The 26,856-nt window shown below is 42.2% G+C and overlaps 1 protein-coding gene across 2 annotated transcripts in view; it reads left to right on the forward strand.

Moving 5' to 3' along the window:
• Positions 1-26,856, forward strand: part of LOC129710200 (contactin-associated protein-like 2) — a 1,639,166-nt gene that overhangs the window by 1,308,358 nt on the left and 303,952 nt on the right. For both annotated transcript variants that reach the window (XM_055657015.1, XM_055657024.1), the window contains exons 14-15: positions 3,122-3,278; positions 14,997-15,124. In XM_055657015.1, the coding sequence (XP_055512990.1) occupies positions 3,122-3,278; positions 14,997-15,124 (285 nt within the window). The remainder of the gene's footprint in view (positions 1-3,121; positions 3,279-14,996; positions 15,125-26,856) is intronic.

A 26,856-nucleotide genomic window follows, 5' to 3' on the forward strand; every position in this document is an offset into this window, starting at 1 on the left:
CCGCGCATGTGCCAACATGACAGTTAAGAATGTTACATAAAACATTAAACCATGTTACAATTATATGGGTCTACACTCTCTGGCTTTCGCATCAGTCTAAAGTACCCCATAATTTGTCTCGTATCTATCCTCTACACTCTGTTATGCTGCCCGCCCACACTCCTGTAAAATCCTCCTCTAATGCAATCTCAATGAAGTTTTGCTGAATCAAATAGAAATATTCACAATGGCTTCCAATTTCCCAGAGGAGAAACATACATACTTCAACTTTGTTGTTTATCTATCCTAACCATTATCACTTGCCAATGTTATCACACAAAGAAACATTGGCAAGCATTTTATTGACATCTGCAGGTTTGTTAATAAGCAACTGAGTGATGGAGCAACAATCATTTGGTCACGAGTCTGCACAGGGTAGTTGCAACATGTCCAGCACTTGCCTACTTATTTTCCTCACATATTTTTGTAATTTCAGAGCTCGTTCTATTATTTTAATTATTCTGCAAATTTTTAATCATCCACAAATATAGCCAATTTGTGTTGACTCCGTGTGCGTATGTTACATCAATTCAACGCAGTAATCATTACGGCACCAATCCTTATTCAAATACACCACTCCACCCCATCTATTTTGTCTTCCCGGTATCCGCCACTGCCCCACTTTATTTTGCTTTAACAAACTTCGTAACCAAGCACAATATACGTCCAGTGTCCCCACAAGCCTTGGATTCAACCAAAAGACTTTCATGCAGAACCTGTGGAAGACTACATTGTATAATTAGACTGTATTGCATGATTTTAATGATAATAAAGAGTATTAGAGAGTGATTACATCCATTGAGGCAGTGCGTCCATAATGATGTAACCAACGTGAGCAGAAAGGCATTTCACATTCCCATTCTCCAGATGGTTTATTGTGGTCAGCATCGTACCATGGATTTTAGTGCCCATTTTACAGAGATTAATGTTACAACCATCAGCCAGTGCTAATAACATCATTGCAGCTGGTACAGATATAACATAAGCCTTGAAACAGTGTGATACATTAAAGGCACGAAGTGCTGGAGTAACTCAGCGGGTCAGACAGCATGCCTGGAGAACATAGATAGGAAACGTTGACCTGATTCACAATAGTATTTTATGGCTGCTCTTAAGGAGAGGGGAGATATTTTGCAATATCCCTTCACATCTTCCCCCATCTAGTGCACCTTCAGTTAAATTCCTTGGGATGATCTGGTCATTCATTAATTTGCAAAATGTAGAATAATTCATTCATTTTCCTACATTTGACAAGTGTTGTCACTAAATTTTTGCTATGGATACTGGGGTAGCCCAAGAATGATAGAAGTGTGTAAAATCAAATCCTATATATCTCAACAATGTTCTACCACATATCTGAGCTTGTTCAAATGTATTCAACTGCACAATTGGGATTTGATTCTCAACGTGACCCCATGCCAATGTGCTTTATCTTATTTTTATTGCACACATCACAATATACTGGAAGAATGATTTGAAATATTGCCAATTATTCATATCTGTGCTGTGATGCCCTCTCTCCCTCTCTCCCTCTCTCCCTCTCTCCCCATCTCCACCTATCCTCCAGTCCCCCACTACCCCTCTCCCTTCCTCCCTCTCTCCCTCCCTCCCTCTCCCCCTATCTCCAACACGTGTTGGTTTTCAAATAGTTTCAAATGTCTAGGGAGGTTTCGGGAGAAATATTAGATAAGTTATTTTTATCGACTTAAAATTTTGATCTCATATTTAATTAGAGGCTCCTTAGCTAAATGATATTACTTTGCTGTGACATAAAGTAATCTCTAAATTATAATGGCATCTCTAAGCCTGTTAAGCCGCTCAGGAATTCTCCATGAATAGGTTAAATTATACCTCACCTGCACCTTATCTCCATCTCCCTATCTCAGTCATCTAATTCCTTCCATTCTTGTCCAACAAAATCTAGCAACGCTCGTTCAGAAATTTTCAGTTGGTTCAGCACGTCCTAACTCCTATTGAATTATTACAACCTTACAAATCTCCAACTGAATCCTTTCTCCACTATTTTATATAAATATATGGAAACAGGTCCTTCGGCACAACTTGCCCACATCGGCCAACATGTCCCAGCTACACTAGTCCCACCTTCCCGCATTTGTTCCTTATCTCTCCAAACCTGGCCTATCCATGTAGGATTATAAATTCAAGTTTTTGCTCTCAATTAATGGAAGCGGATTCAATAATCAGGTGGCACAGCGGTAGAGTTGCTGCCTTACAGCTTTTGCAGCGCTGGAGACCCCGGTTCGATCCCAATTATGGATATGGATATGCCATTTATTGTCACTATACATGTACAGTGAAATTGAAAGCTGCTCGTATTACGGGTGCTGTCTGTTTGGAGTTTATACGTTCTCCCCGTGACCCCGTTTTCCTCCCACACTCCAAAGACATACAGGTTTGTAGGGCAATTGGCTTGGAAAAAGTGTAAATTGTCCCTAGTGTGTGTCGGATAGCGTTAATGTGCGGGGATCGCTTATCGATGCGGACTTGGTGATCCGAAGGGCCTGTTTCCGCACTGTATCTCTAAACTAAGCCACAATCCTATAATGTGGTTTTGCAAGGAATGTATTAGAACAAAGTTGTCAAGTTTCAATACTAGGTTTGAAAAGATTATTCTCATTTTATGGTATTTGCTTAACGAAAATGTTCTTGGTATTTTGCCAAGCGGCCTTTAGATAGGCACAGTTATGTAGGGAATGGAGAGATATAGATCACATGTAATCAGATAAGATAAGTTTATCAACACTATGTTTGGTACGAACATTGTGGCCCAATGGGTCTGTTCCTGTCATGGGCTGAATTTCTTGATGTTCTATGCTCTATTAGTAGAGCTCACGCATGAAATGAAGGAGTGTGCACTATTCACATTGATAGGCAGGGAATGGAGGGATATAGCCCACATGCAGGCAAATGGGATTAGTTTAACTTTGCATCATGTTTGGAACTGACATTGTGGGCTGAAGGGTCTGTTCCTGTGCCGTACCTATCCATTTTCCATGTTCTAAAAGTTTCACAAGTTAACGACGAACATTTATTCAATCTCTCCCTGATGTTCTTATTGCAGATGGCAATCCATATACTTGGTGGATAGGCAGAGGTAACGAGAAGCATTATTACTGGGGCGGTTCTGGTCCTGGAATACAGAAATGTGCTTGTGGGATTGAGCGAAACTGCACCAACCCAAAGTATTATTGCAACTGCGATGCTGATGCTAAGCAGTGGTGAGTAAAAACCATTATTGCATGTTATGCCTCATTCTGTGGTGATGATGTGTCGTTACGCAGACAAAGTCTAAAGACCCCAAATCTTCATGTGAACTAACACTTTATAATAATCCTTAGAGAATTGCCATCAATTCTTCCAATTTGTTTTTTTGATGAAAGGCCAATAGACCCAAAAAGCTGGAGTAACTCAGCGGGTCAGACAGCACCTCTGGAGAAAAAGGAATAGGTGACGTTTCGGGTCGAGACCCAGTCTGAAGAAATTATCTATTCCTTTCTCCAGAGATGCTGTCTGACCCACTGAATTACTTCAGCTTTTTGGTTTAAACAAGCATCTGCAGTTCCTTCCTATAATAATAATAATAATAATAACTTTATTTATAAAGCGCTTTTAGACAACATCAGTTACCACAAAGTGCTGTACATGGGAAATCAACAAAAAGTTATTACAAATTACTAAAACCATTAAGACGACAGGACTATAAAAACAGTAAAAATTAAAAGACATTAAAAGCACTAAAACAGGAACAATGTCTCAGCCAGTGTCGAAAGCCAGTGAATAAAAGTGAGTTTTTAGGGAGGATTTAAAGATGGACAGTGAAGGGGCCTGTCTGATCTGCAGCGGCAAGGTGTTCCAGAGTGCCGGTGCAGCAACAGAAAAGGCTCTATCCCCTCTGAGCTTCCGCTTAGACCTTGGTACCTCAAGGAGCAGCTGATCCGCTGACCTGAGGCACCGGGTAGGAGCATATAGGTGGAGCAGCTCAGAGAGGTAAGGCGGGGCGAGGCCATTCAATGATTTAAAAACAAATAAAATAATTTTAAAATGAACTCGAAAGTGCACTGGAAGCCAGTGAAGGGAGGCCAAAATTGGCGTAATGTGCTCCCTCTTTCGAGTTCCGGTTAAAAGGCGAGCGGCAGCATTTTGGACCAACTGGAGACGAGCCAACGAAGCTCGTGAGACTCCAGTGTAGAGTGCATTACAGTAATCCAGCCGAGATGGAATAAAGGCGTGAATTACTGTTTCAAAATGCTGCCGCTCGAGAATGGGCTTCACCTTTGCCAGCTTCCTTAGGTGAAAGAAGCTGGACTTAACCACTGCGCCTATACATGCTGAAAGGAAGATGTACAATTCTGCACAGAATGTGGAGATTAATTGAATCAGACCAGAACAAATTTAATTTAAGTGCTATCTTGGGTGTAATAGCATTAAGAATGTCAGATTTTGGAATTGCTTCACTCTCACAATGTAATTCATTTGGACATTAGTTCCTGTAAACTGTTAGTCACAACTCGCCAAAAATGTAAATAAATTCCAAATGATGAATGTGTTTGTTTGTTTTAATTTAGCGATGTAAATTTGTTTAAGGCAAGCTGGTAAATGGTTGTGAAGTGCTTGAAATATAGAGCAGTCGGTTCATGTCGAGTCTGTGCGAAATAGAGTTTTATTTCCAGGAGGGAAGAGCATTGGTTCCAGTGTCACCATCAGATTTTGCCCTGTAAATGTACTGCTTAGGATTCCAATTAGGCAGATAGATGCTGCTCTGTTTGATTTTGGAGAGCCTACTTCATTTGCATAGCAGGGCCAAACTCTTATTCCACTTTGGCAGCTTTCCAGGGAGGCTGGAAATCATTTTGAATACGTTTTTTGTAAAGCATGTGGTTGTATAAAAAGTAATGAAATGGCATTGATTAGCCAACGGCTAGAAAATGAGGTTTCATGTCAAGATTCATTCCTTTGAATCTAAATATATATGCTTTTGGACAGGTCTGGATAATATAGCAACCATTGCAATATAGCAATAATAACTCAGTGGCTTTGTAATTAAAGCTTGGTTATGCAGTTGGAAAAAAAATCTATCTTTTAATCAATTAAACATCAACCATTTCTTAAAATATCCTTCCCTCTTTTGTTATCAAAGGTTTTCTCTCATTCACATCATTACTTCTGCAGTCGACCCAGGATCTATATTTTCATGCATATGTTGTCTTTCAGCAGCATGACCCAAAAATGCAAAATTAAAAAATATTAAATTCTACATGTGTGCCCAGTCATAGTTCACCTCTTTTCTGGACCCTTTCCATTCCCTCTTTTTCACAAGACCTTGCCTGGCCTGCAGTCCTGAATGAACTAAATATTTCTTCAGTAAGGATTGAAATGACTGAAACAATCGGTCTGATACTTGCTGCAATCGTTTCAACTTATGCTTTTGCAGCTGAGATTGTGCAGTTGCCTGGTTAGAATCTGGAAGCTAAACATACTGGAGCATTTGATCCAGGAAGAGTTCACTGAGGTCCTGCATGGTGGCCTGGATAGATCCACCTATGAAGCAACTGAAAAACAAATCTTTAACAGAAGACAGCCACAACTTCGAGCTTTGCCCGATGCTGTCAACTTTTCTGAATGCCCCCTTCACTCATCGGAAATCAGAAAGAGCCTTCAAGTGGCATAGTGGCGATTCTGGTAGAGCTGCTGCCTCACCACACCAGGTTCGATCCTGACCTTGGGTGCTGTCTGTTTGGAGTTTGCACGTTCTCCCTGTGACCGCGTAGGTTTCCTCCAGGTGCTCCGGATTCCTCCCACATTCCAAAGACGTGCGGGTTTGTAGGTTAATAGACCTCAGCAAATTGCCCCTTGTGCATAGAAAGTAGATGAGAAAGTGGAATAACATAAAACTAGGTGAACAGGTGAATTGATGGTCAGTGTGGACTCAGTGGAACGAGGGGCCTGATTCCATGCTGCATGTCGAAACTAAACTAAGGTCAGCTAAACTCTTGCATGCTTTATGAGCTCTCTGTTTCCAGCGGAAGTCAGATCTGAGCTACCCCCTAAGACTTACGGTTCTCTGAAAAAACTCTCAGCCATAGGCGACTGGACATGAAAAGGCAAATAAACAATTTTAAAAAGTATAAATTATTTCCCAAGTATTAGAAATTAAATCTTTTTAAACAACCATAAATAATTTAAAACATTGCAGCCACCATAAATAATTTGAAAATATAACTTATTTTCTTCACAGCTTTAAAATCTCCTCTATAATAAACAGGCAATTGATCCTACACCAGCACAGCAAGGACAGCTGAATATTTGCAACATTTCTGTTTTTAGCTCAGACTTCCTTCTTCTGCAGTTTTTGTTGAGCTGAAGTGAATTATTTTGGTTTTCAGTCACCTTAGCTCAAGGAGCTTGCTGCACAAATACCTCAGGGCGTATAAAAAGGGAACTGCAGAAGCTAGTTTATAGAAGGAAAAAACACAGAATGCTGGAGTAACTCAGCGAGTCAGGCAGCATCCTCGGGGAACATGGATAAGTGACATTTTGTGATGGACTCGTCTTTAATTCTGATTCTGTGGGGAGGGAAAGAAATCAGAATACAGAGTAATGTTCAGGGTCCAACATCTTCAGCTTGGACGTCACAATCTCCAAACAAGCACTAGCGTCATGGAGTTATACAGTGTAGAAACAGGCCCTTTGACCCAACTTGTGCATTGCCAACCAAGTTGCCTACTTGAGTAGGTCCCATTTGCATTGGATACTCATGTTAGAGAGACGGTGATTGGTTAAATATGAGGACAGAATTGTTCTCATATTTGTGTAAATTGTGGATTTGATGGATAGACAAATTATCTGAAAGACCTCTGCAAACTTTAGTTACACTGGTTTCATGATGTTTTCAGATATGCTTACAGTTTCTGTACATTGTCATGTTTTCAGATATGCTTACAGTTTGCCAAATATTTCATTGGTCATAGTGCAAATAAAATTCCAGAACTGGTGTTGTGAGCAGTTGTACACCCAACAGATTATTATGCACTTTCATTAGAAACCTTTTTGTTTTTAAAAGACATTCTAGAAAACAGCTTTTCAATGGAAACAAACTTTAGTTTAATTTAATTTAGAGTGACAGTACAAAAACAAGGCCTTTCGCCCACCGAGTCCATGCCGACCATCGACCATTGTTTGCACTACTTCTATGTTATGCCTTTTTCTAATCCACTCTCGACACACTTGGGACAATTCATTTTAAAGAGACCAATTAACCAACAAATTTGCATGCCTTGGGTTGCGGGGGAAACACGGACCACCAGGAGGAAACCTACGCACACAGGGAGAATACTCAAACTTCTGTGGGTCAGGATCGAACCCAAGTCACTGGCATTGTGAGGCAGCAGCACTACCACCTGCATCACTGCGACGCTCCTATATTATTTAGTCTGCTATCTTGTCCTAACATTGTGTTTGACTGTCTCCAATGGCCAACACTTAACACTGCTTTTTGCTGTTAGTTTTAATTTTATTGATTTAGAAATACTCTCAGTAATGCATAAATGACAGATGTGCACTGTGCTCATGCATTAAAATCAAATTACTAAAGCCTATTTGAGAATTTAATCTAATTTTAAATATTGCTCATTTTTCCATGCATATGTTTGTTGTTTGCTCTCATATCTTGCAGTCCTTGTGCATCACACTTGAGTAAAATCACACATTTATGCCCTTTGATTTTTGCAAAACTCCAGACCTGCAAGAAAATTATAGGTGAATCGATTCTGCTCATGCCATGTTCTTCTTGACCTGTATTCGTATTCAGTACAGCTACACACCTATTAAAGCGTGCAATTAAATGATAATGACAAATGGAAGTTTAAAACTCATTAACTTTACAAAATGTGCTTAGAAGAATATTGATGTAATAACTTTACATAGTGTAACTCTAATCTGGAAGATCAATTTAAGTACAAGCAACAAGATAACAAATAATTACATTCAATAAACCATTTATTAGAATCCTGGTAAATCATCATAGAAACATAGAAACATAGAAAATAGGTGCAGGAGGAGGCCATTCGGCCCTTTGAGCCAGCACCGCCATTCATTGTAATCATGGCTGATCGTCCCCAATCAATCACCCGTGCCTGCCTTCTCCTCATATCCCTTGATTCCACTAGACCCTAGAGCTCTATCAAACTCTCTTTTAAACCCATCCAGTGATTTAACCTCCACTGCCCTCTGTGGCAGGGAATTCCACAAATTCACAATTCTCTGGGTGAAAACGTTTTTTCTCACCTCAGCCTTAAATGGCCTCCCCTTTATTCTAAGACTGTGGCCCCTGGTTCTGGACTCGCCAAACATTTGGAACATTTTTCCTGCATTTAGCTTCTTTTATAATCCTTTTATAATTTTATATGTTTCTATAAGATCCCCCCTTATCCTTCTAAACTCCAGTGAATACAAGCCTAGTCTTTTCAATCTTTCCTCATATGACAATCCCGCCATCCCAGGGATCAATCTCGTGAACCTACGCTGCACTGCCTCAATCACAAGGATATCCTTCCTCAAATTAGGAGACAAAAACTGTACACAATACTCCAGATGTGGTCTTATCAGAGCCCTATACAACTGCAGAAGAACCTATGCTGAAATCCTCTTGTTATGAAGGCCAACATTCCATTAGCTTTCTTCACTGCCTGCTGTACCTGCACGCCAACTTTCAGTGACCGGTGTACAAGGACACCCAGGTCTCGCTGTACCTCCCCCTTACCTAACCCCATTGAGATAATAATCTGTCCCCTTGTTTTTGCCGCCATTTATCAATATTATACTGCATCTGCCACGCATCTGCCCACTCAATCAACCTGTCCAGGTCACCCTGCAACCTCCTAACATCCTCTTCACAGTTCACACTGCCACCCAGCTCTGCGTCATCCGCAAACTTGTTAGTGTTGCTCCTAATTCCCTCTTCCAGATCATTAATATATATGGTAAACAGTTGCGGCCTCAACACCGAGCCTTGCGACACTCCACTCGCCACTGCCTGCCATTCTGAAAAGGACCTGTTCACTCCTATTCTTTGCTTCCTGTCTGCCAACCAATTTTCTATCCATGTCAACACCCTACCCCCAATACCATGTGCTCTAATTTTAGTCACCAGTCTCCCGTGCGGGACCTTATCACAGGCTTTCTGAAAGTCTAGATACACCACATCCACTGGCACCCCTTCATCCATTTTACTTGTCACATCCTCAAAAAATTCCAGAAGATTAGTCAAGCATGATTTCCCTTTCATAAATCCATGTTGACCTGGACTACTCCTTTTACTGCTATCCAAATGCCCCATTATTACCTCTAATTGACTCCAGCATCTTTCCCATCACCGAAGTCAGGCTAACTGGTCTATAATTCCCCGTTTTCTCTCTCGCTCCTTTCTTGAAAAGTGGGATAACATTAGCTATCCTCCAATCCACAGAAACTGATCCTGAATCTACTGAACATTGGAAAATGATCACCAATGCATTCACTATTTCTAAAACCACTTCCCTGAGGACCCTGGGATGCAGACCATCAGGCCCCGGGGATTTATCATCCTTCAGTCCCATTAGCCTACCCAATACTATTTCTCGCCTAATGAAAATTTATTTCAGTTCCTCTACCCCCTTAAATCTTCTGTCCTCCAATACTTCTGGAAGATTGTTTGTGTCTTCCTTAGTGAAGACGGAATCCGAAGTACCTGTTCAAGTCTTCTGCCATTTCCTGGTTCCCCATAGTAATTTCACCCATGTCTGCCTTCAAGGGACCCACATTTGACTTTGCTATTCTTTTTTCCTTAAAATATCTAAAGAAGCTTTTACTGTCCTTCTATATATTCCTGGCCAGCTTCCCCTCGTACTTCATCTTTTCAGCACGTATTGCCCATTTTGTTTCCTTCTGTTGTCCTATGAAAGTTTCCCAATCCTCTGGCTTCCAGCCACTCTTTGCTGTGTTATACATCTTTTCTTTGAGTTTTATTCTATCCCTAACTTCTCTTGTCAGCCACAGTTGCCTTCTACTCCCCGTAGAATCTTTCTTCCTTTTTGTAATGAAATGATCCTGCATCTTTTGGAATGAAATGATCCTGCTTTCCATCAAATGATTTTGTATGGGCGGCACGGTGACGCAGCGGTAGAGTTGTTGCCTTGACAATCCAGATTACGGATGCTATCTGTCTGGAGTTTGTATGTTGTCCCCTTGACCTTCGTGTGTTTTCTGCGGGTGCTCCAGTTTCCTCCCACACTCCAAAGATGTACAGGTTTGTCAGCTAATGGGCTTGGTAAATGTGGATAAATGTGAAGTTATGCATTTTGGTGGCAAAAACAGGAAAGCAGACTATTATCTAATTTTCTATGTTTCTATGTAAAACTTGTAAATTGTCCCTTATCTATGTAGGATAGTGTTAGTGTTCGGGGATCGCTGTTCGGTGCCAAAGTACCTGTTTCGCACCATAGCTCTAAACTAAATCGTGGAACATGCTTGGAAATTTATTTTTGAGTACATTTTGAAGTCGGCTAGGTATTAGGAAATGTTTTAATAATGTCGAGGTATAAATTGCCTAATGGTGGATACATCACTTAATGGACAACTGTGATTGTCATACCAGGGGTGTTCCAGGTTGAATTGTAGTTAGCTGGCGCTGGAGAGGGTCCAGAGGAGGTTTACAAGAATGATCACTGGGACTGCGTGGGTCGTTTGACAGCTTTGGGCCTCTACTTGCTGCAGTTTAGAAGGATGAGAGGGCCCCTCAATGAAACTTACCAAATAGTGAAAGGCCTGGATAGAATGGATGTGGAGGATGTTTCCACTAGTGGAAGAGTCTAGGACCAGAGGTCATAGCCTCAGTATTAAAGGACGTTCCTTTAGGAAGGAGATGAGGAATAATTACGTTAGTCAGAGGGTGGTGAATCTGTGGAATTCATTGCTACAGAAGGCTGTGGAGGCAAAGTCAATGGACATTTTTAAGGCAGAGATAGATAGATTCTTGATTGGTACATGTGTCAGGGGTTATGGCAAGAAGGCAGGTGAATTGGGTTAAGAGGGAAAGATAGATCAGCAATTATTGAATGGTGGAGTAGACATGATGTGCTAAATGGCCTAATTCTGCTCCTGTCACTTTTGAACCTCTGCACTCAGTCATTGCACTGAAGAGTTCTACAATTGATCTTAAAGGCCAGTATTTTGCAATAGCTGTGAGCATTCATCTTAATACATCAGGAAATGGGTTTTGATAGATGTGTGGTGAAGTTGCTTGTCAGCATACTCCGATTGTAGTTTTACCAATGTCCTCCATAAGTGAAGCATAAACTGTTCAGGAATAAAGAATAACATTGTTAAAGCTTTCCTAATCAGTTGCTGTGCCCACATGCTACCTGTTTGCAAATCGTGCATGAGGAAACACATCTCTCTGCGCTGCAGCGCTCTGTAATCTCTCACCAGATAAATAACATACTTCATATTCATGATTTCATATGACAGAGGGAAAGAGGCCATGAGGTCCATCCTTCTGTCATATCAAATAATGGGATGATGAATATGAATCATGTTATCTATTTGGTGAGAGATTGCAAAGCACTATGCCAGTTCTCTGGGCCATCTCATCTGTGTTTGAAACCTATTCTATCTCTCATGCCCATCAATTCTCCCCACTACTCCTGTCATTTACCTTCACTAGAGGAAATTCAGAGTCATCATTTAACCTACCAACATGTCTTTGGGATATAGAGGGAACCAAAAGGCCCACACTCCCACACTGGTTAAAACCCAGACTGTCACAGGGAGAAATGTGCAAACTCCACCTGGACAGCACTGGAGATCAGAACTGAACAAGAGTCACTGGAACTATTGTATAACCTATCATTCCAACTGATCATACATGTTCTATTTCAATTTAAATTGGAAATGGTCAAATGATATAAACAGGAACCTTTTAAAAAAAAACACAGCAGTGTTCCACCATTACATCGCAAGTAATCCCATATACATTAAAAAAAAATCAGTTTTAAAAAGCACAGTAGCTTTGTGACGCCAGAGATCTCCATTGTGATGCAAGTCATGGCAACCCTCCCCAAGTGCGCCTCCCCATCCCTCTTCCTACCCCTATCCGCCTCCATTCCCCCTCATCCCCACCACTTCCTCCCCCACCTCTTCACCCTCCCTCTTCTTTCCCCTCTCCTCCTCCCCTCCCCCACTCCCCTCCCTTACAATTGACAACAGACAATAGGTGCAGAATGTGATCATGGCTGATCATTCACAATCAGTTCCTGCCTTCTCCCCATATCCCTTGATCTTTAAGAACTTTGTCTAGCTCTCTCTTGATAGCATCCAGAGAACCAGCCTCCACCGCCCTCTGAGGCAGATAATTCTACCCACTCACAACTCTCTGTGTGAAAAAGATTTTCCTCATCTCTGTTCTAAATGGCTTACCCCTTATTCTTAACTTGTGGCCCCTGGTTCTGGACTCCCCCAACATTGGGAACATGTTTCCTGCCTCTAGCGTGTCCAAACCCTTAATAATCTTGTATGTTTCAATAAGATACCCTCTCATCCTTCTAAATCCCAGAGTATACAAGCCCAGCCGCTCCATTCTATCAACATTGACAGTCCTGCCATTCCGGGATTTAACCTGGTGAACTTACGCTGCACTCCCTCAATAGCAAGACCATCCTTCCTCAAATTGGGAGACCAAAACTGCACACAATACTGCAGGTGTGGTCTCACTTGGGCTCGGTACAACTGCAGAAGGACCTCCTTGCTCCTATACTCACCTCGCCCTCCCTCTTATTTCCCCTGCCCTCAGTCACTCCCTCCCTCCCTCCATAACCCCTCTCCCTTCCTCCCCCCCTTATCGTCTGTGACATGGAACTGTGTTTTCTTTTGTGTGTTTTTTTAATGGATTTTAAAAAATGTAAATGAGATGTCATTGTAATGTGATGGTGGAACGCTGCTGTGTTTTTAAAAAGATTTTTTTAATGTAAATGAGATCCCATAGTGTTGTCATTGTGGGGTGGAACAGTGCTGACAGGCAGTTTATGTAAATGAGATTCCATTGTGACGTCATACGCTGCTAACTGCCAGTGCAGATGGAAGAGATTTTAGTCAAATTTGTTTTTGTAAAGTTTAAAATGTGAATAACGTAAAATATACCATCAATTTGAACGAAACTTGATACACCACACCACAGGACAAGTAAGGTGGGCCAAAAATTGTAGTGCTATCGTGTAATTTGGCGTAATTTCAGGATCACACTCACAGACACACTCACAGACACGCAGACATATTGTATAAACAAACAAGATGAGAGTTTTAGCAATATATAGATATATATTTCCAGAAAACTGTACACCAATTGAAATGGAGACATGTTGGATTGTCATTAATTGATGTGGATTTACTGTCAGAAATGAAGCTTGGGAAGCGAATGGTGAGCTCTGGGGGGGAGGGGATCTGGTGAGGAATATCAGCAGGTGATGATGGGAGTTAAATTTCAAAGACTTAATTGGACAGTGAACCCATGCAGTTAAGTCATGAATTTTATTGTGTCTACATGTAATGCTGCACTTCATCTGAAAATACAGTGAATGAAGCCAAATGAGAATCCAGAATCAGAATATATTACGGCAGCTTTACGTACGGTACACATTATTTTTGTTGTGGATCGTCAAATAGAGTTACTGCACTGATGTACCAGGAAAGTTTGTGTGGCTTAAAGTTTAGTGGCGCACATTCGGATTCCATGGAGCTGTTGCAGAATTATATTGTTCTTTTCTCATAGTCATAGAGTCATACAGCATGGAAACAGACGCATCGGCCCACTTTGCCCATGCTGACCAACTATTCCCATCAACACTCGTCCCACCTGCCTGCATTTGACCCATATCCCTCCAAACCTCTCCTATCCATGTACCTGACCAATTGTTTCTTAAATGTTGTGATAGCACCTGCCAGAAGTATCTCCTCTGGCTGCCGGATCCATATACCCACCACCCTCTGTTTAAAAAAAGTTGCCTCTCAGGTTCCTATTATATCTTTCCCCCTTCACCTTCAAGTACCTGACCAAGTTCTCTAGTTCATAATTCCACTACTCAGGGTAAAAAACTCTGCATTAATCCTATCTAATCCTCTCATGATCTTATACACCTCTCTAAGATCACCCCTTATCCTCCTGCACTCCAAGGAATGCTGAGCCTGCACAATCTTTCCCCATGGCTCTGGCACTCGAGTCCTGGCAACATCCTCCTAAACCTTCCCTGCACCCATTCCAGCTTAACAACATCTTATCATTCAATATTTATTTTGTCCGTACTTTCTTCAATTTACTTTTTCCGCACTTCTTAATACTTGCCTGTTTGCAGTTAACCCTGTTGGAGGCTTAAAAGGGTAAAATAATACCACGGAGATGTGAGGATTTTACCTTGTTCTCAGCTACTAATATTGTTCCAAATTAGTGGAACTCTGCAGTTTCATAGAGTCAACACTGTCATGTTGGAGCTCCACATCCTTGCCTGTCTCTTGTTTTTTTCTTCTCTCAGTGAACAAGATCAAGAGCAATGCTGACATAGTCCTAACTTTCTATAAACTAAGGAGCTTGAATGATTCTGATTGGAGGCATGGTGCAGAAATATTTAATGAAATTATTAGAGTTAGTTGGAAAATTTAGAACCAACATGGAAAAAACGTTCTAGCCAAAAATCATCTCTTACAAGTAATCCAAGATTATCTGTAATTTAATTGAGTATTTGTATTGAGAATGTGGAAAATTGTTCACCACAGCACTGCTCTTTTCAGGTTGTCCATTCCTCGAGTATTGTAACATTATTATAGCTAGTAATTCAGGCCTTTTTCATTGTTGTGAATTGCAGTGTTGTGAATGAATTGTATCTTATCTGTTCTTATTGTCAAACATTTTTCAGGAGGAAAGATTTCGGACTCCTCGCTTATAAAGACCACCTCCCAGTCAGCCAGGTATTAATTGGAGATACTGGCCGGTCGGGTTCTGAAGCCAAGCTCACTGTTGGTCCACTACGTTGTCAAGGAGACAGTAAGCAATCTCATTTTATGTGCATAATGTGTCACTCATTCTGTTCTCCACAGACGTAGCAAAAAGAAAGTGACATCGATATTATTGCATTTAAAACAAGAGTAAGACTTCAGACCTGCAAAAATTAATTTGCTTTTGTTTTTGCTCGTGAACTATAGAATAATTAACTTGGTATTTTAAGGTAAGATATAATTTAAAAAATCTATGTAAACACTTTATGACAAATATTTCGTAGGAATCTGTAACATACAACAAAACATTTTAAGCAGAGTTGCCTATTTTGTAACTTAGCAAATTGCATTTGAATTGTACCAAAGGAAGTTCATGGAAAGAGAGAGAAAGCTCAAACATTGGGGAAGAAGAACTATTTTTAAAGGGAGGTGACCATAGGCAACATCAAATGCGTATGCTTTGGGAAGGTTTCTGATAATAGAAAGAATTAAAGCTAAGATGAAGGTTTAGAAGAAAAATGTAAGGAGGAAGGCATTATTGATTAAAGATTAGCTTGTATCACAAAGCCTGCGTGAGCATGACTGCACACACTTCCTCAGGCATTCAGTCTACAATCTAAAATAGGTGTTGCAATGTGATGGATTTGGAAATAAGGGTGAGAATTTTGAAATGAGTACAACTTACATTTATCTCATCTGTACCACACACGGGGAATGTGTACAGTGGTGGGGGTGATAGAAGAAACTCCTCTCTTCTTGAATTAGGCAAATGTACAACGTATGTAAATGTACGTTTAATGCCCCTGTCCCAATTAGGAAACCTGAACGGAAACCTCTGGAGATTTTGTGCCCCACCCAAGGTTTCCGTGCAATTCCCGGACGTTTTTGTCAGTGTCCCTACCTGCTTCCACTACCTGCAACCTCCGACAACTACCTGCAACCTCCGGGAACCGCACGGAAACCTTGGGTGGGGCGCAAAGTCACCAGAGGTTTCCGTTCAGGTTTCCTAAGTGGGACAGGGGCATAACGCTTCAAAACCTGCCAACAGTAAATAGTTGAAATGAAATGAAAATGAAATGATTCAATTTATTGTCATTGTCAGTGTACAGTACAGAGACAACAAAATGCATTTTTAGCATCTCCCTTGAAAGGGAGACACAGTAAATAGTTGTGTATGCTTTTAGCCATGTATAGTACTGGAGCATCATCATGAAATACTGTGTATCCTTCCTGCGTGCTCAACTCCACCCCTGCACAGTAGGTGGATGAGCAGTCAATGGGAATTGTTGCCAGGTATTAGGTTGGCATGTACTAGAGTGCATGGTGTCGTTTGGATTATAGAATGATAGAATGGTTGCTGCACAGGAAGAGGCCATGCAGACTATCTTGTCCACTGGCTCTCCGCCAGGGCAACTCAGTCATCTGCACCTCAGCCCTTTGTCCACAGCCCTTCAAATATGTATTCACCAATTCCCTTTTGACGTCCACAAGGTAATCTGCTGCCATTACATCTGCAGGTAGTGCATTCTAGATTCCAGTCGTGGGAATTTAATATCAACGTGATTTTAACAAGTGCGACTCCCCAAAAGAAAACCAGGGTGGAACGGTGGCACAGCGATAGAGTTGTTGCCTTACAGCACCAGAGTCCCAGGTTTGATCCTGACCACGGGTACTGTCTGTACGGAGTTTGTACGTTCTCTCCGTGACCTGCGTGGGTTTTGTCTGGGTGTCTGGTTTCCTCTCCCATTCCAAAGATGTACAGGTTTGTAGGTTAATTGGCTCTGGTAAAACATTGTAAATTGTCCCTAGTGTGTGTAGGATAGTGTTAGTGCACGGGGTGATTGCTGGTTGGCGTGGACTCGTGGGCTGAATGGCCTGTTTATGTGCTCTATCTCTAGACTAAATATACTAAACTAAGTTCTGCCATGTAAAGAGGTTTTCCCCAAATCAACCTTGATTCTTTTCCATTTAACTTTATGAAAATGGCATCTGGTCCTCACATTTTCTACCAAAAGGGCATTATCCCACTATCCACGGCCCTCATTATTTTATATATTATCAAATCACCTCAAAAGAAAACCATCTCTCTAATCCCCAGAACTATTCTCACAAACCTTTCCCAGACTCTCTCTAATGGACACAAATCATTTCTAGATTGTGGCCGCCAGATTTGAATACAATTTTTGGACCAATGTTTTACAAATATTTATCATGGCTCCTCCTTTTATTCCCAAAGTCTCTGCTAAAAAGCCGACAATTTTGATTGCTTTATTAACTGCTTTCACAATCTGCCCTGCAACTTTTAATCATTTGTGCACTCATACCCCCAGGTCCCTGTGCTCCCACACCCTTTTCAAACAATATACTTTCTTCTCTATTGGCAATATGGAGTCATACAGCACAGAAAAGTGAGGCCTGCTGTGTCTCTGCAGGCCATAGAGTAGAAATGCCATTTCTCATTTTCCAGTACATGGCTCGTAACCTTCTTTGCCTTGTGTGTCAAGTGCTCAGTTCACTGTCCACATTGTCTCTTCTCATTCTTCCCGCTGAATTGCATCACCTCTCATTTCTGTGAATTAAATTTAATCTGCCAAGCACATGTGAATTCAATTGCCTGTTTAAATCCTTCTGCAATATTCACTTTCCTCCTCAAAGTTCACAATATCGCCATGCTGCATGCCATCAACAAAGCTAGGAATTCTGGCTTTCACACTCAAATCAATATCATTAATGGAGATCATTTAAAACAGTGGTCCTACTGTTATTTGTCTCTCCAATCTGAATAACAACCATTCACCATGATCTATTTTTGCCCTTTAATTAAGACAACGTTACAGCTACACTATTAAAACCTCTCTTTAGGGAATTTATCTCATTATCTTTAATCTTTTCATTTTATGCTCACACCTGCATTTGTCCAACAATCTGCCTATCAAAATTAGCCCCCCAACCATATCGGTACCTATCTGTCACTATCTTTAAGAGCCCTATCTAGCTCTCTCTTGAAAGTATCCAGAGAACCGGCCTCCACCACCCTCAGAGGCAGAGAATTCCACAGACTCACAACTCTCTGTGAGAAAAAGTGTTTCCTCGTCTCCGTTCTAAATGGCTCACCCCTTATTCTTAAACTGTTGGCCCCTGGGTCTGGACTCCCCCAACATCGAGAACATGCAGAAGGACCTCTTTGCTCATATACTCGACAACTCTTGTTATAAAGGCCGCCATTTTGTTGAACAAGGCACTAATATTTACTGTTCTCCAGTCCTTCGAACCAACCCTATATCCAAAGGCTATTGAAACATTATTGTCAGTGCAATTTGCAATTTTTCCCTCTATTTCTCTCTAAAACCTCAGATGGATCCCTTCCAGTACTGTTGCATTACCAGACATTGTTTCTGAAACCTCCCTACTATCAGTTTTTAACATATTCAATATCTCATCTACATCCTGTTTGATCATTACTTAGAGAGCACCCTCTTCCCTGCAAAGGTAGTTGTCAGCTAATTATTTAATTTCTCATAAATGCCTTCAGCACTCATGTCCTTCCCAGTCTTCACTTCTCCATTGCACCATTTACAAGACAATAGAATGATTTGAATATAAAGGAGAATTCAAGATGAATTGAAAGTTGTGTGATATGAACTTCGATAACTGATAATGCTTGAACAGTCATTTTAGTTTAGTTTCGAGATACAGCATGGAAACAGGCCTTCGGCCCACCAAGTCCACGTTGTCCAGCGATACCTGTACAATAGAACTATCTTACACACTGGGGACAATTTCCACTTTTTACCGAAGCCAAATAACCTACAAACCTGTACATTGTTGGAGTGTGGTCAGGAAAGCGGAGCACCCAGGGAAAACCAATGCGGTCAGGGGTGGAACGTACAAAGTCTGTCCAGAATCAGGATTGAACCCGGGTCTCTGGCGCTGTAAGGCAGCAACTCTACCGCTGTGTCACTGTGCCGTACCAAGGGCAGGAAACTATGATCACCTTTCCTGGTTTTACTCAACCTTTGGGTTGTAGAGGAATTGTTCTCAGGACCTTTCGTTTCCCTTTATATCTCTGGCATGTTCAACTGTGTTTGTGTGCACATCGATGGAAACAAAATATCAGTGGGATTTTTAAAAAGTGCTCCTGTCATGGTGGAACAGGCCAGGTATGATGCACCAGGTTTGTTTTCTCTTATGTATTGATTTCAAAGGATTGAAATATGAAGCCTGGTGGTTTCTGAAGTGCTGCTCAGATTGGGAAGAGCATGGAAGTAGGAACTGGTCTCTGTGATACTGTGACAGTTCATGCTCACAGCTCATGAATCAGTTTGAACTAAAGAGCCCAAACTGAGATCAATGGGATCCCATGCTGACTCCTCTGCAGGTTTGGCTGCCCAACTAACTGATCAAAGGTATTGCACGGAGCACTCATCTCAAAAAATGTATTTGCCTTTTATTAAACAATAAAATTGATTCAAATTATTCCATTCCAAACTAAAACAAAATTAGATTTGCCCTTTTTAGATTGACTCGCATTAAAATCTCTCATGGCAGAATTTCATCCTCAGTGACCTGTTGTAAATTCACAATGTGCTGTTGTACTCTATTTAGATATTCAAGGAAAATACGAAGAGCTGGAGTATCTAAGCAGGTCGCGCAGCATCTGTGGACACGGTGTGGACATATGACGTTTCAGATCGGGATCTACCTTCAGACCTTGAGTCTAAAGAAGGTCACAACTGGAAACATCACATGTCCATTCCCCCACGTATACTGCCTGACCGGCTGAGTTACTCCAGCACTTTATGTTTTGCTGAAGTCTCCAGCATCTGTAGTTCCTTTTATTCCCACTTTAGACATTTAGTTCCATTCTGACTTCAATGGAACCAAATTTTAGCAGTGCAACACATAACCTAAAGCTGACAACTGGGCTAAGGTGAGCATCAAGAGCAAGCTTCCACATGTGTTTTTCCTGCCAATTAGTACCAATAACATGGATACGACAGCCTAGCTACAGTTAATACAATTATTATTTATGATCCACATCTAACATTTCAGAATAAATCTCCCCTTAGAGGTCATCACACAGTTTACATTGACAGGATCCTGTGATGCTACCGATATTATTTCAGCTATATAGAAAATGCTAATAAGATTTTTTGAACATCACAATCTGAACCTTTTGTTTGATGTATAAGGGGAATATTTACTTGCGATCAGCTCTCCTGTGCACCAATATGTAGCCACTATCTCTGTGTAAAATACTGAAATGTCACGACCATTGACATTTCAGAAACTAACCATTGAATCACGTATCAAGCAAATAAATAGTTTAATTTGCCTTGATGAAAAAAGTTTAAACTTTTGCAATGATTTATTTATGTAAAATGGAACCAGTAAATAACGGTTTCTGAAACTATTTGTAATTATTTATGATCTTATGTAATCATGAGTGCTTGAACAACTTGAATAGGCTAATCTTAACAATCTGAGATGATTAGCGTTCTCATTAAGGCGGAGATCATTAATCTGGGATTTTCCACTCATAAACAAATATTTTGATGCATCTTCCTCTGCTGGATCTCAGCTAACATGTTTGTTTCAAAGTGGGAAGAAGCAATTATCATTGAAAACTCTTACTCATTCTCTCTGATCAAACTACATAATGCATGTAAGAGTATGCATTTATAATTAAATAACATGTTTAATACGCCGGACATTGATTAAACCATTTAAATGGATTTTACGACAAATATAAAAGAATAACATAATGTATCATAATCACATAATAACTCATAATTCCTCCAAAATTTCCGCCACCTCCAACGGGATCCCACCACTGGCCACATATTCCCATCTCTACCCCTTTTTGCCTTCCGTAGAGACTACTCCCACCGCAACTCCCTGGTTGACTCATCCCTTCCTACCCAAACCACCAGGTACCTTCCCCTGCAACCGCAGAAGATGCAACACCTGTCGCTATACCTCCTACTCTGTCGCTATACCTCAACTCTGTCCAGGGACCCCGGCAGTCCTTTCAGGTTAGGTTCCCAAGAAACATAGTTTGGTAACTGGTGATTGAGTCTAGATGCAAATAGATCGATATCTGGTGTTCCATACCGTGCTACAATATCAGCAAATACTTTGATATCCAACATCTATTCGATGTTTTCATTGAATTTGAGTGACCTGGTGTCTGCCACTGAATTTAGGTTACCTGGTACGTAAGTAGCTGATATCCAAATATTTCTCTGGATACACCATTGCCAAATTGTATTAGCCAGATTGTCACATGATGTCTATTTGATTCCACCCATATGGTTAATATATGCCACCACGGTGGTATTGTCAATCTGTAGTCTAACATGCTGGTGATATATTCCAGAACAGTATGACTTTAGGCCATAGAATGCACCCAACATTTCCAGGTAGTTTATGCCAAATGTCTGTAGTAATGTTGCCTCCTGTGCATTCAATCTACCTCTACAGCTGGAGATGGAATTGGTAGCACCCCAACCAAGTGCATTGGCATCAGTTTGTAGCACCACTGAGGGGTTTCTGATAATGATAGGGCTGGAACAATGCCGAATGTTATCCTTCCACCATTTTAATTCCATAATTGCTTTGATTGGTAGCTTCATTGGTCTGTCGAAATGACCAGCATTAATTTTGAGTGCTTGTATTTTTGCCCTTTGTAAATTTTGATAATACAAAGGTCCAAATTGTGAGGCCGGAAAAGCAGCCACTATTTTGTCAATCACCCTTGCTACCAATCTGATAGATGGTTCACTGATGTCAATGAGGTTGTTACAGGCCTCAGTTAAGACTGTAGCCTTGTCCTTTGGTAAAGTCACCGACATGTGAACTGAGTCAATAGTGAACCTCAAATAATCCATTATGGTGGAAGGCGTTAGTTTAGATTTAACTGGATGGATGATAAACCCCAGTTTCTCAAACAATTGTTTGGTGGCTGATACAGCTAGTTTGGCTAATTCCAAAGTTTAGCCCACAATCAATATGTCATCTAGATAGGCCATGATCATATGTTTTTGTTTCCGAAGAAACGCTAGGACTGGTTTTGTAAACAGCCTGGGGGCTGATGTTAATCCATTTGGTAGAGCTCTATACTGCCAGGGCTGCCCCATCCAGTTGAATTTTAAATAACGTCTGTGATCAGTCCATTTAGGCACTGAATAGTAAGCATCTTTTAGGTCGATGCTAGCCATGAAGTAGCCTGTGAAAATCAATTGTTTGGCAGTAACAAAGGTTTCCATTTTGAAATGAATATACTGCACAAATGTATTCAATTTGGTCAAATCTATGATGATGCGACAACCACCATCTTTTTTGTTTTTGGTTAAGATATTAGATACAAATTCCAGAGAATCGTGTTGGGTTTTTGCAATAACCCCCTTAGCGTGGAGTCTCACCAGTTCAGCATGTGCTTCCAATTTTCCTTTTCGTGAAAGTACGAACGTTCGGTTCGGTACATGCTGAACTGGAGGCTATTTGCGTGCACAAATTCAATGGTATATCCCTGGATACTGTTTAGGATATAAGTGTCTGTTGTTAATGCACTCCATGCCTCCCAAAAGAAGTGTAATCTCCCACCGATATGTGTATTATCCACACTTCCTATAATTTGTAAGGGACCAGACCCACCTACCTCCATGGTTACCAGTGGAAAGTTTACTTCTTCCTGTGTAGTCTTCGAGGAGGTTGAGGCGCCGGTGTCTGGGTTTGGGTTTGGGGTTTGCACATTTTCCACGAAGGCCAGTCTGGGCCATGGCCTAAAAAAGACCGCTGTCCTGTATGTCCGGCCTTTGAGCTTTCACCAGCTTCTGATTGTCTTGCTCTGCTGGTGGGTGCGTAAGGGTGCTGTCTTTGAGTGTAGGAGGTCCTTCCTGTTGTCGCCTTTATGAGCCCCAGGGTTTTTGCCTCTTCATCGAGCTCCTTAACCTGTTTGGACAGGTTGCTCCCAAATAATAATATTGGCGGCTTTGTGTCTCCAGGTTTGCACAGGCCTGCAAACTTTGGATTTAAGGCAGGTCGGATGGCATTCTTTCTGATACTATTGATCTCATACTGCGTATTGCAGAAGAGTGCCAGTGCATCCTGTTGTTCTTGCGACATTTCTTTCTCCTTCCTGCACCCCCTGCACACTTGTTGTTTGTTCAGCAAACCCCTCTTCAGGGTCAGTGCAGAATTGACCCCCAGTACTCCCCTCTGTTGAGGGAGATGCACTGTGCAGCCCTACGTAAGGTGCTGCTGTGGGTGTTTTGTATAACCCATGGTGACTAGACTCCATCTCCAGGAGTCTGTCACGTTGGGGCATCTGCTCCATAAGCCACTCCATTTGGCCCCAGTAACGCTGGTCCCCGCAGCATTTCTTGCAGTCTGACTTGTCAGAGTCAACGGCTCTGTTCCGTATAGCCTTCCCGCCCGGCCGTGGTGTTGATCTGGCCGGCGCGGGTGCCAAGTCGGGCACAGCTGATCCCACTCACGGTGATCTGATGCCGTCAGCCGCTGCTAGCTGCCCGCAACTCCGCGGTTCTTTTCAGCCAGTGCAGCCCTTGTGGACTCTTGTCCATAGTTTCCCCTGTGAAAAACTGCACGGGAAACAAAAAACGACCGCAGAGTAATTCCCTTACCTGTAGGTCTCAGTTTTAAACTTGCCGCTCCATTTGGCCCCAGTAACGCTGGTCCCCGCGGCATTTCTTGCAGTCTGACTTGTCAGAGTCAACGGCTCTGTTCCGTATAGCCTTCCCGCCCGGCCGTGGTGTTGATCTGGCCGGCGCGGGTGCCAAGTCCGGCACAGCTGATCCCACTAACGGTGATGCTGGTGCCTTCAGCTGCTGCTGGCTGCCCGCAACTCCGCGGTCCTCCCCAGCCAGCTTTAGACGCAGCCTTTGTGGACACTATTTTTGTCCATAGTTTCCCCCTGTAAAAAACAGCGCGGGAAACAAAAAACGACCGCAGAGTAATTCACTTACCTGTCGGTCTCGGTTTCAAAATTACCGCTGCGGGGGAACGCTCCACCCCGCCTGTCGTTTCGCAATGCGTGAAGCGATATGACATGCATGCGTCCTGGCGGGTTCTTCATGTAGTCACTCACGTGACTCCGAAGTAAAAAAGGCCATTCAGCCTCTCAAGTCAACTCCATCTTTCAGTCATGGCTGATCTAACTCTTCCCCTGCCTTCTCCCCATAACCCCTGACACCCGCACTAATCAAGAATCTATCTATCTCTACCTTCAAAATATCCATTGATGGCCTCCACAACCTTCTGTGTAATGAATTCCACAGATTCACCATCCTCTGGCTAAAGAAATTCCTCCTCTTCGTCCTAAAGGAACGTCCTTTTATTCTGAGGCTGACCTCTGTTCCTAGACTCTCCCACTAGTGGAAACATCATCTCCACATCCACTCTATCCAATCCTTTTGAGCTTGAATGTGTGATTAAGTTTAATGAAGTGTGATCTTATCTCTTTGTGTTGAATGGTGAGTTGGGAAACACTTTAGGGCCTGTCCCACTTGGCCGTCATTTGCGCCTCATTTACGCGTCATATGTAAAATAAGTCAACGCGTCGTGATGTGTGGTCACGCAAATCACGCGTCATCAGGCGTCAGCACTGCCATCTGGTGGTGGGAATACCCTGTGGCACGCGGCAGGATGTTGACGCAAGGACGTAAGGACGTTGACGGATGGTGACGTAACCATGTGTCACCACGCGATACACGTGAGATGTCGGGACGCCAGCATATGACGCCAATGCATCAGCATACGTACCCAATGCGTCAGCATGTGTACACGATACGGCACGCAGGTGGCACGCGAGGATTTTGTTCCTGTACTAAATCCTGGAGCGCCGCGCGATACCACGCGCCACCGCATACCACGCCTCACCATGCGCAACGCATGCACACCCCACGAGTCCCGACATGTCTATTGTACTTCCTGGTCCGGTATCTGTTATACCATTGTTATGACTCTAGAATGACCACAAGTACACGTATTTGAGGTTTGAAGCTGTGCATAAATCAAGGCTGTTTATTTCACGGCCATCTGGAACCAGAGTGCCTGCCCATATTACATCATTCCCACATATACATGTTGTTTCGTGGGCAAACAAAGTAGTCCTTGTGATATAACATAGAAACATAGAAACATAGAAATTAGGTGCAGGAGTAGGCCATTCGGCCCTTCGAGCCTGCACCGCCATTCAATATGATCATGGCTGATCATCCAACTCAGTATCCCGTACCTGCCTTCTCTCCATACCCTCTGATCCCCTTGGCCACAAGGGCCACATCTAACTTCCTCTTAAATATAGCCAATGAACTGGCCTCAACTACCCTCTGTGGCAGAGAGTTCCAGAGATTCACCACTCTCTGTGTGAAAAAAGTTCTCCTCATCTCGGTTTTAAAGGATTTCCGCCTTATCCTTAAGTTGTGACCCCTTGTCCTGGACTTCCCCAACATCGGAAACAATCTTCCTGCATCTAGCCTGTCCAACCCCTTAAGAATTTTGTACGTTTCTTTAAGATCCCCTCTCAATCTCCAAAATTCTAGAGAGTATAAACCAAGTCTATCCAGTCTTTCTTCATAAGACAGTCCTGACATCCTAGGAATCAGTCTGGTGTACCTTCTCTGCACTCCCTCTATGGCAATAATGTCCTTCCTCAGATTTGGAGACCAAAACTGCACGCGATACTCCAGGTGTGGTCTCACCAAGACCCTGTACAACTGCAGTAGAACCTCCCTGCTCCTATACTCAAATCCTCTTGCTATGAAAGCCAATCATACCATTCGCTTTCTTTACTGCCTGCTGCACCTGCATGCCTACCTTCAATGACTGGTGTACCATGACACCCAGGTCTCGCTGCATCTCCCCCTTTCCCAATCGGCCAATGGTATAACAAAGTAGTCCTTGCAATATCACAACAGCGTCGACCTAATTTACATATAACGCGTACATGAGGCGGAAATGACGGCCAAGTGGGACAGGCCCTTTAGCAAATTAAGTTGAAGAAATCATCCTTGAGCTTAAAACTGAGGAATTGTTTTTTGATGAAGACACATTATATTGGAACAGCATGAGTGAAAAGGATAAAGCTGGAATCCCTTTAATGCAGCCCTCGTTTAATTATATTTCAAAGTGTGTTTGTTTAGCAAAAACAATGGCTTAGAAATTCAATCACAAAGCATCTGCTATTTTTTTGTTCTACTCGTTTGAGCAGTAGTGTAAAATCAACCAAAAAGCACAATTAGCACTTACAATGTGAGCTTCTAATGTGCATGCTACTGTGTGTGTAACATGTGTGGACACAGAAGCTGCCAGATGCACAGCTGCCACATCAATAGCTGGTACATCAATAGATGTTTAATATCACCGCTGCAACATTGAAGCATACACGTGTTACCAGCAAGCGGTATCAGGATCGACGGGGAAAAGTCAATCTTTGAAGGTCTGCCGCAGCGTAAACTATGACATAAATGCTTATGCTGGTGTTGGGGGGGGGAGGGGGGGGGGGGGCACTGTCACAGTGGGCAAAGAGGTCGTGTGGACATGAAGAGCCGAAGGGTCAGTTTCTGTGCTGTACTACTCTATCTGTGAGTCTTCATTTTTCACTAGACAGCTTGGTTGGCATGGGCGAGTTGGACTGAATAATATCAGAGAACAAAATGAAGGAGATTGGGATGCAGGGAAAAGGTGACCTGGCAACATTTCCTACGAGACCAGGAGCAGCAGCAGTAACATAGATTGAAACATGCACTCAAAATACGG

This window comes from Leucoraja erinacea, chromosome 2 (genome assembly GCF_028641065.1).
Source record: "Leucoraja erinacea ecotype New England chromosome 2, Leri_hhj_1, whole genome shotgun sequence".
Taxonomy (NCBI): domain Eukaryota; kingdom Metazoa; phylum Chordata; class Chondrichthyes; order Rajiformes; family Rajidae; genus Leucoraja; species Leucoraja erinaceus.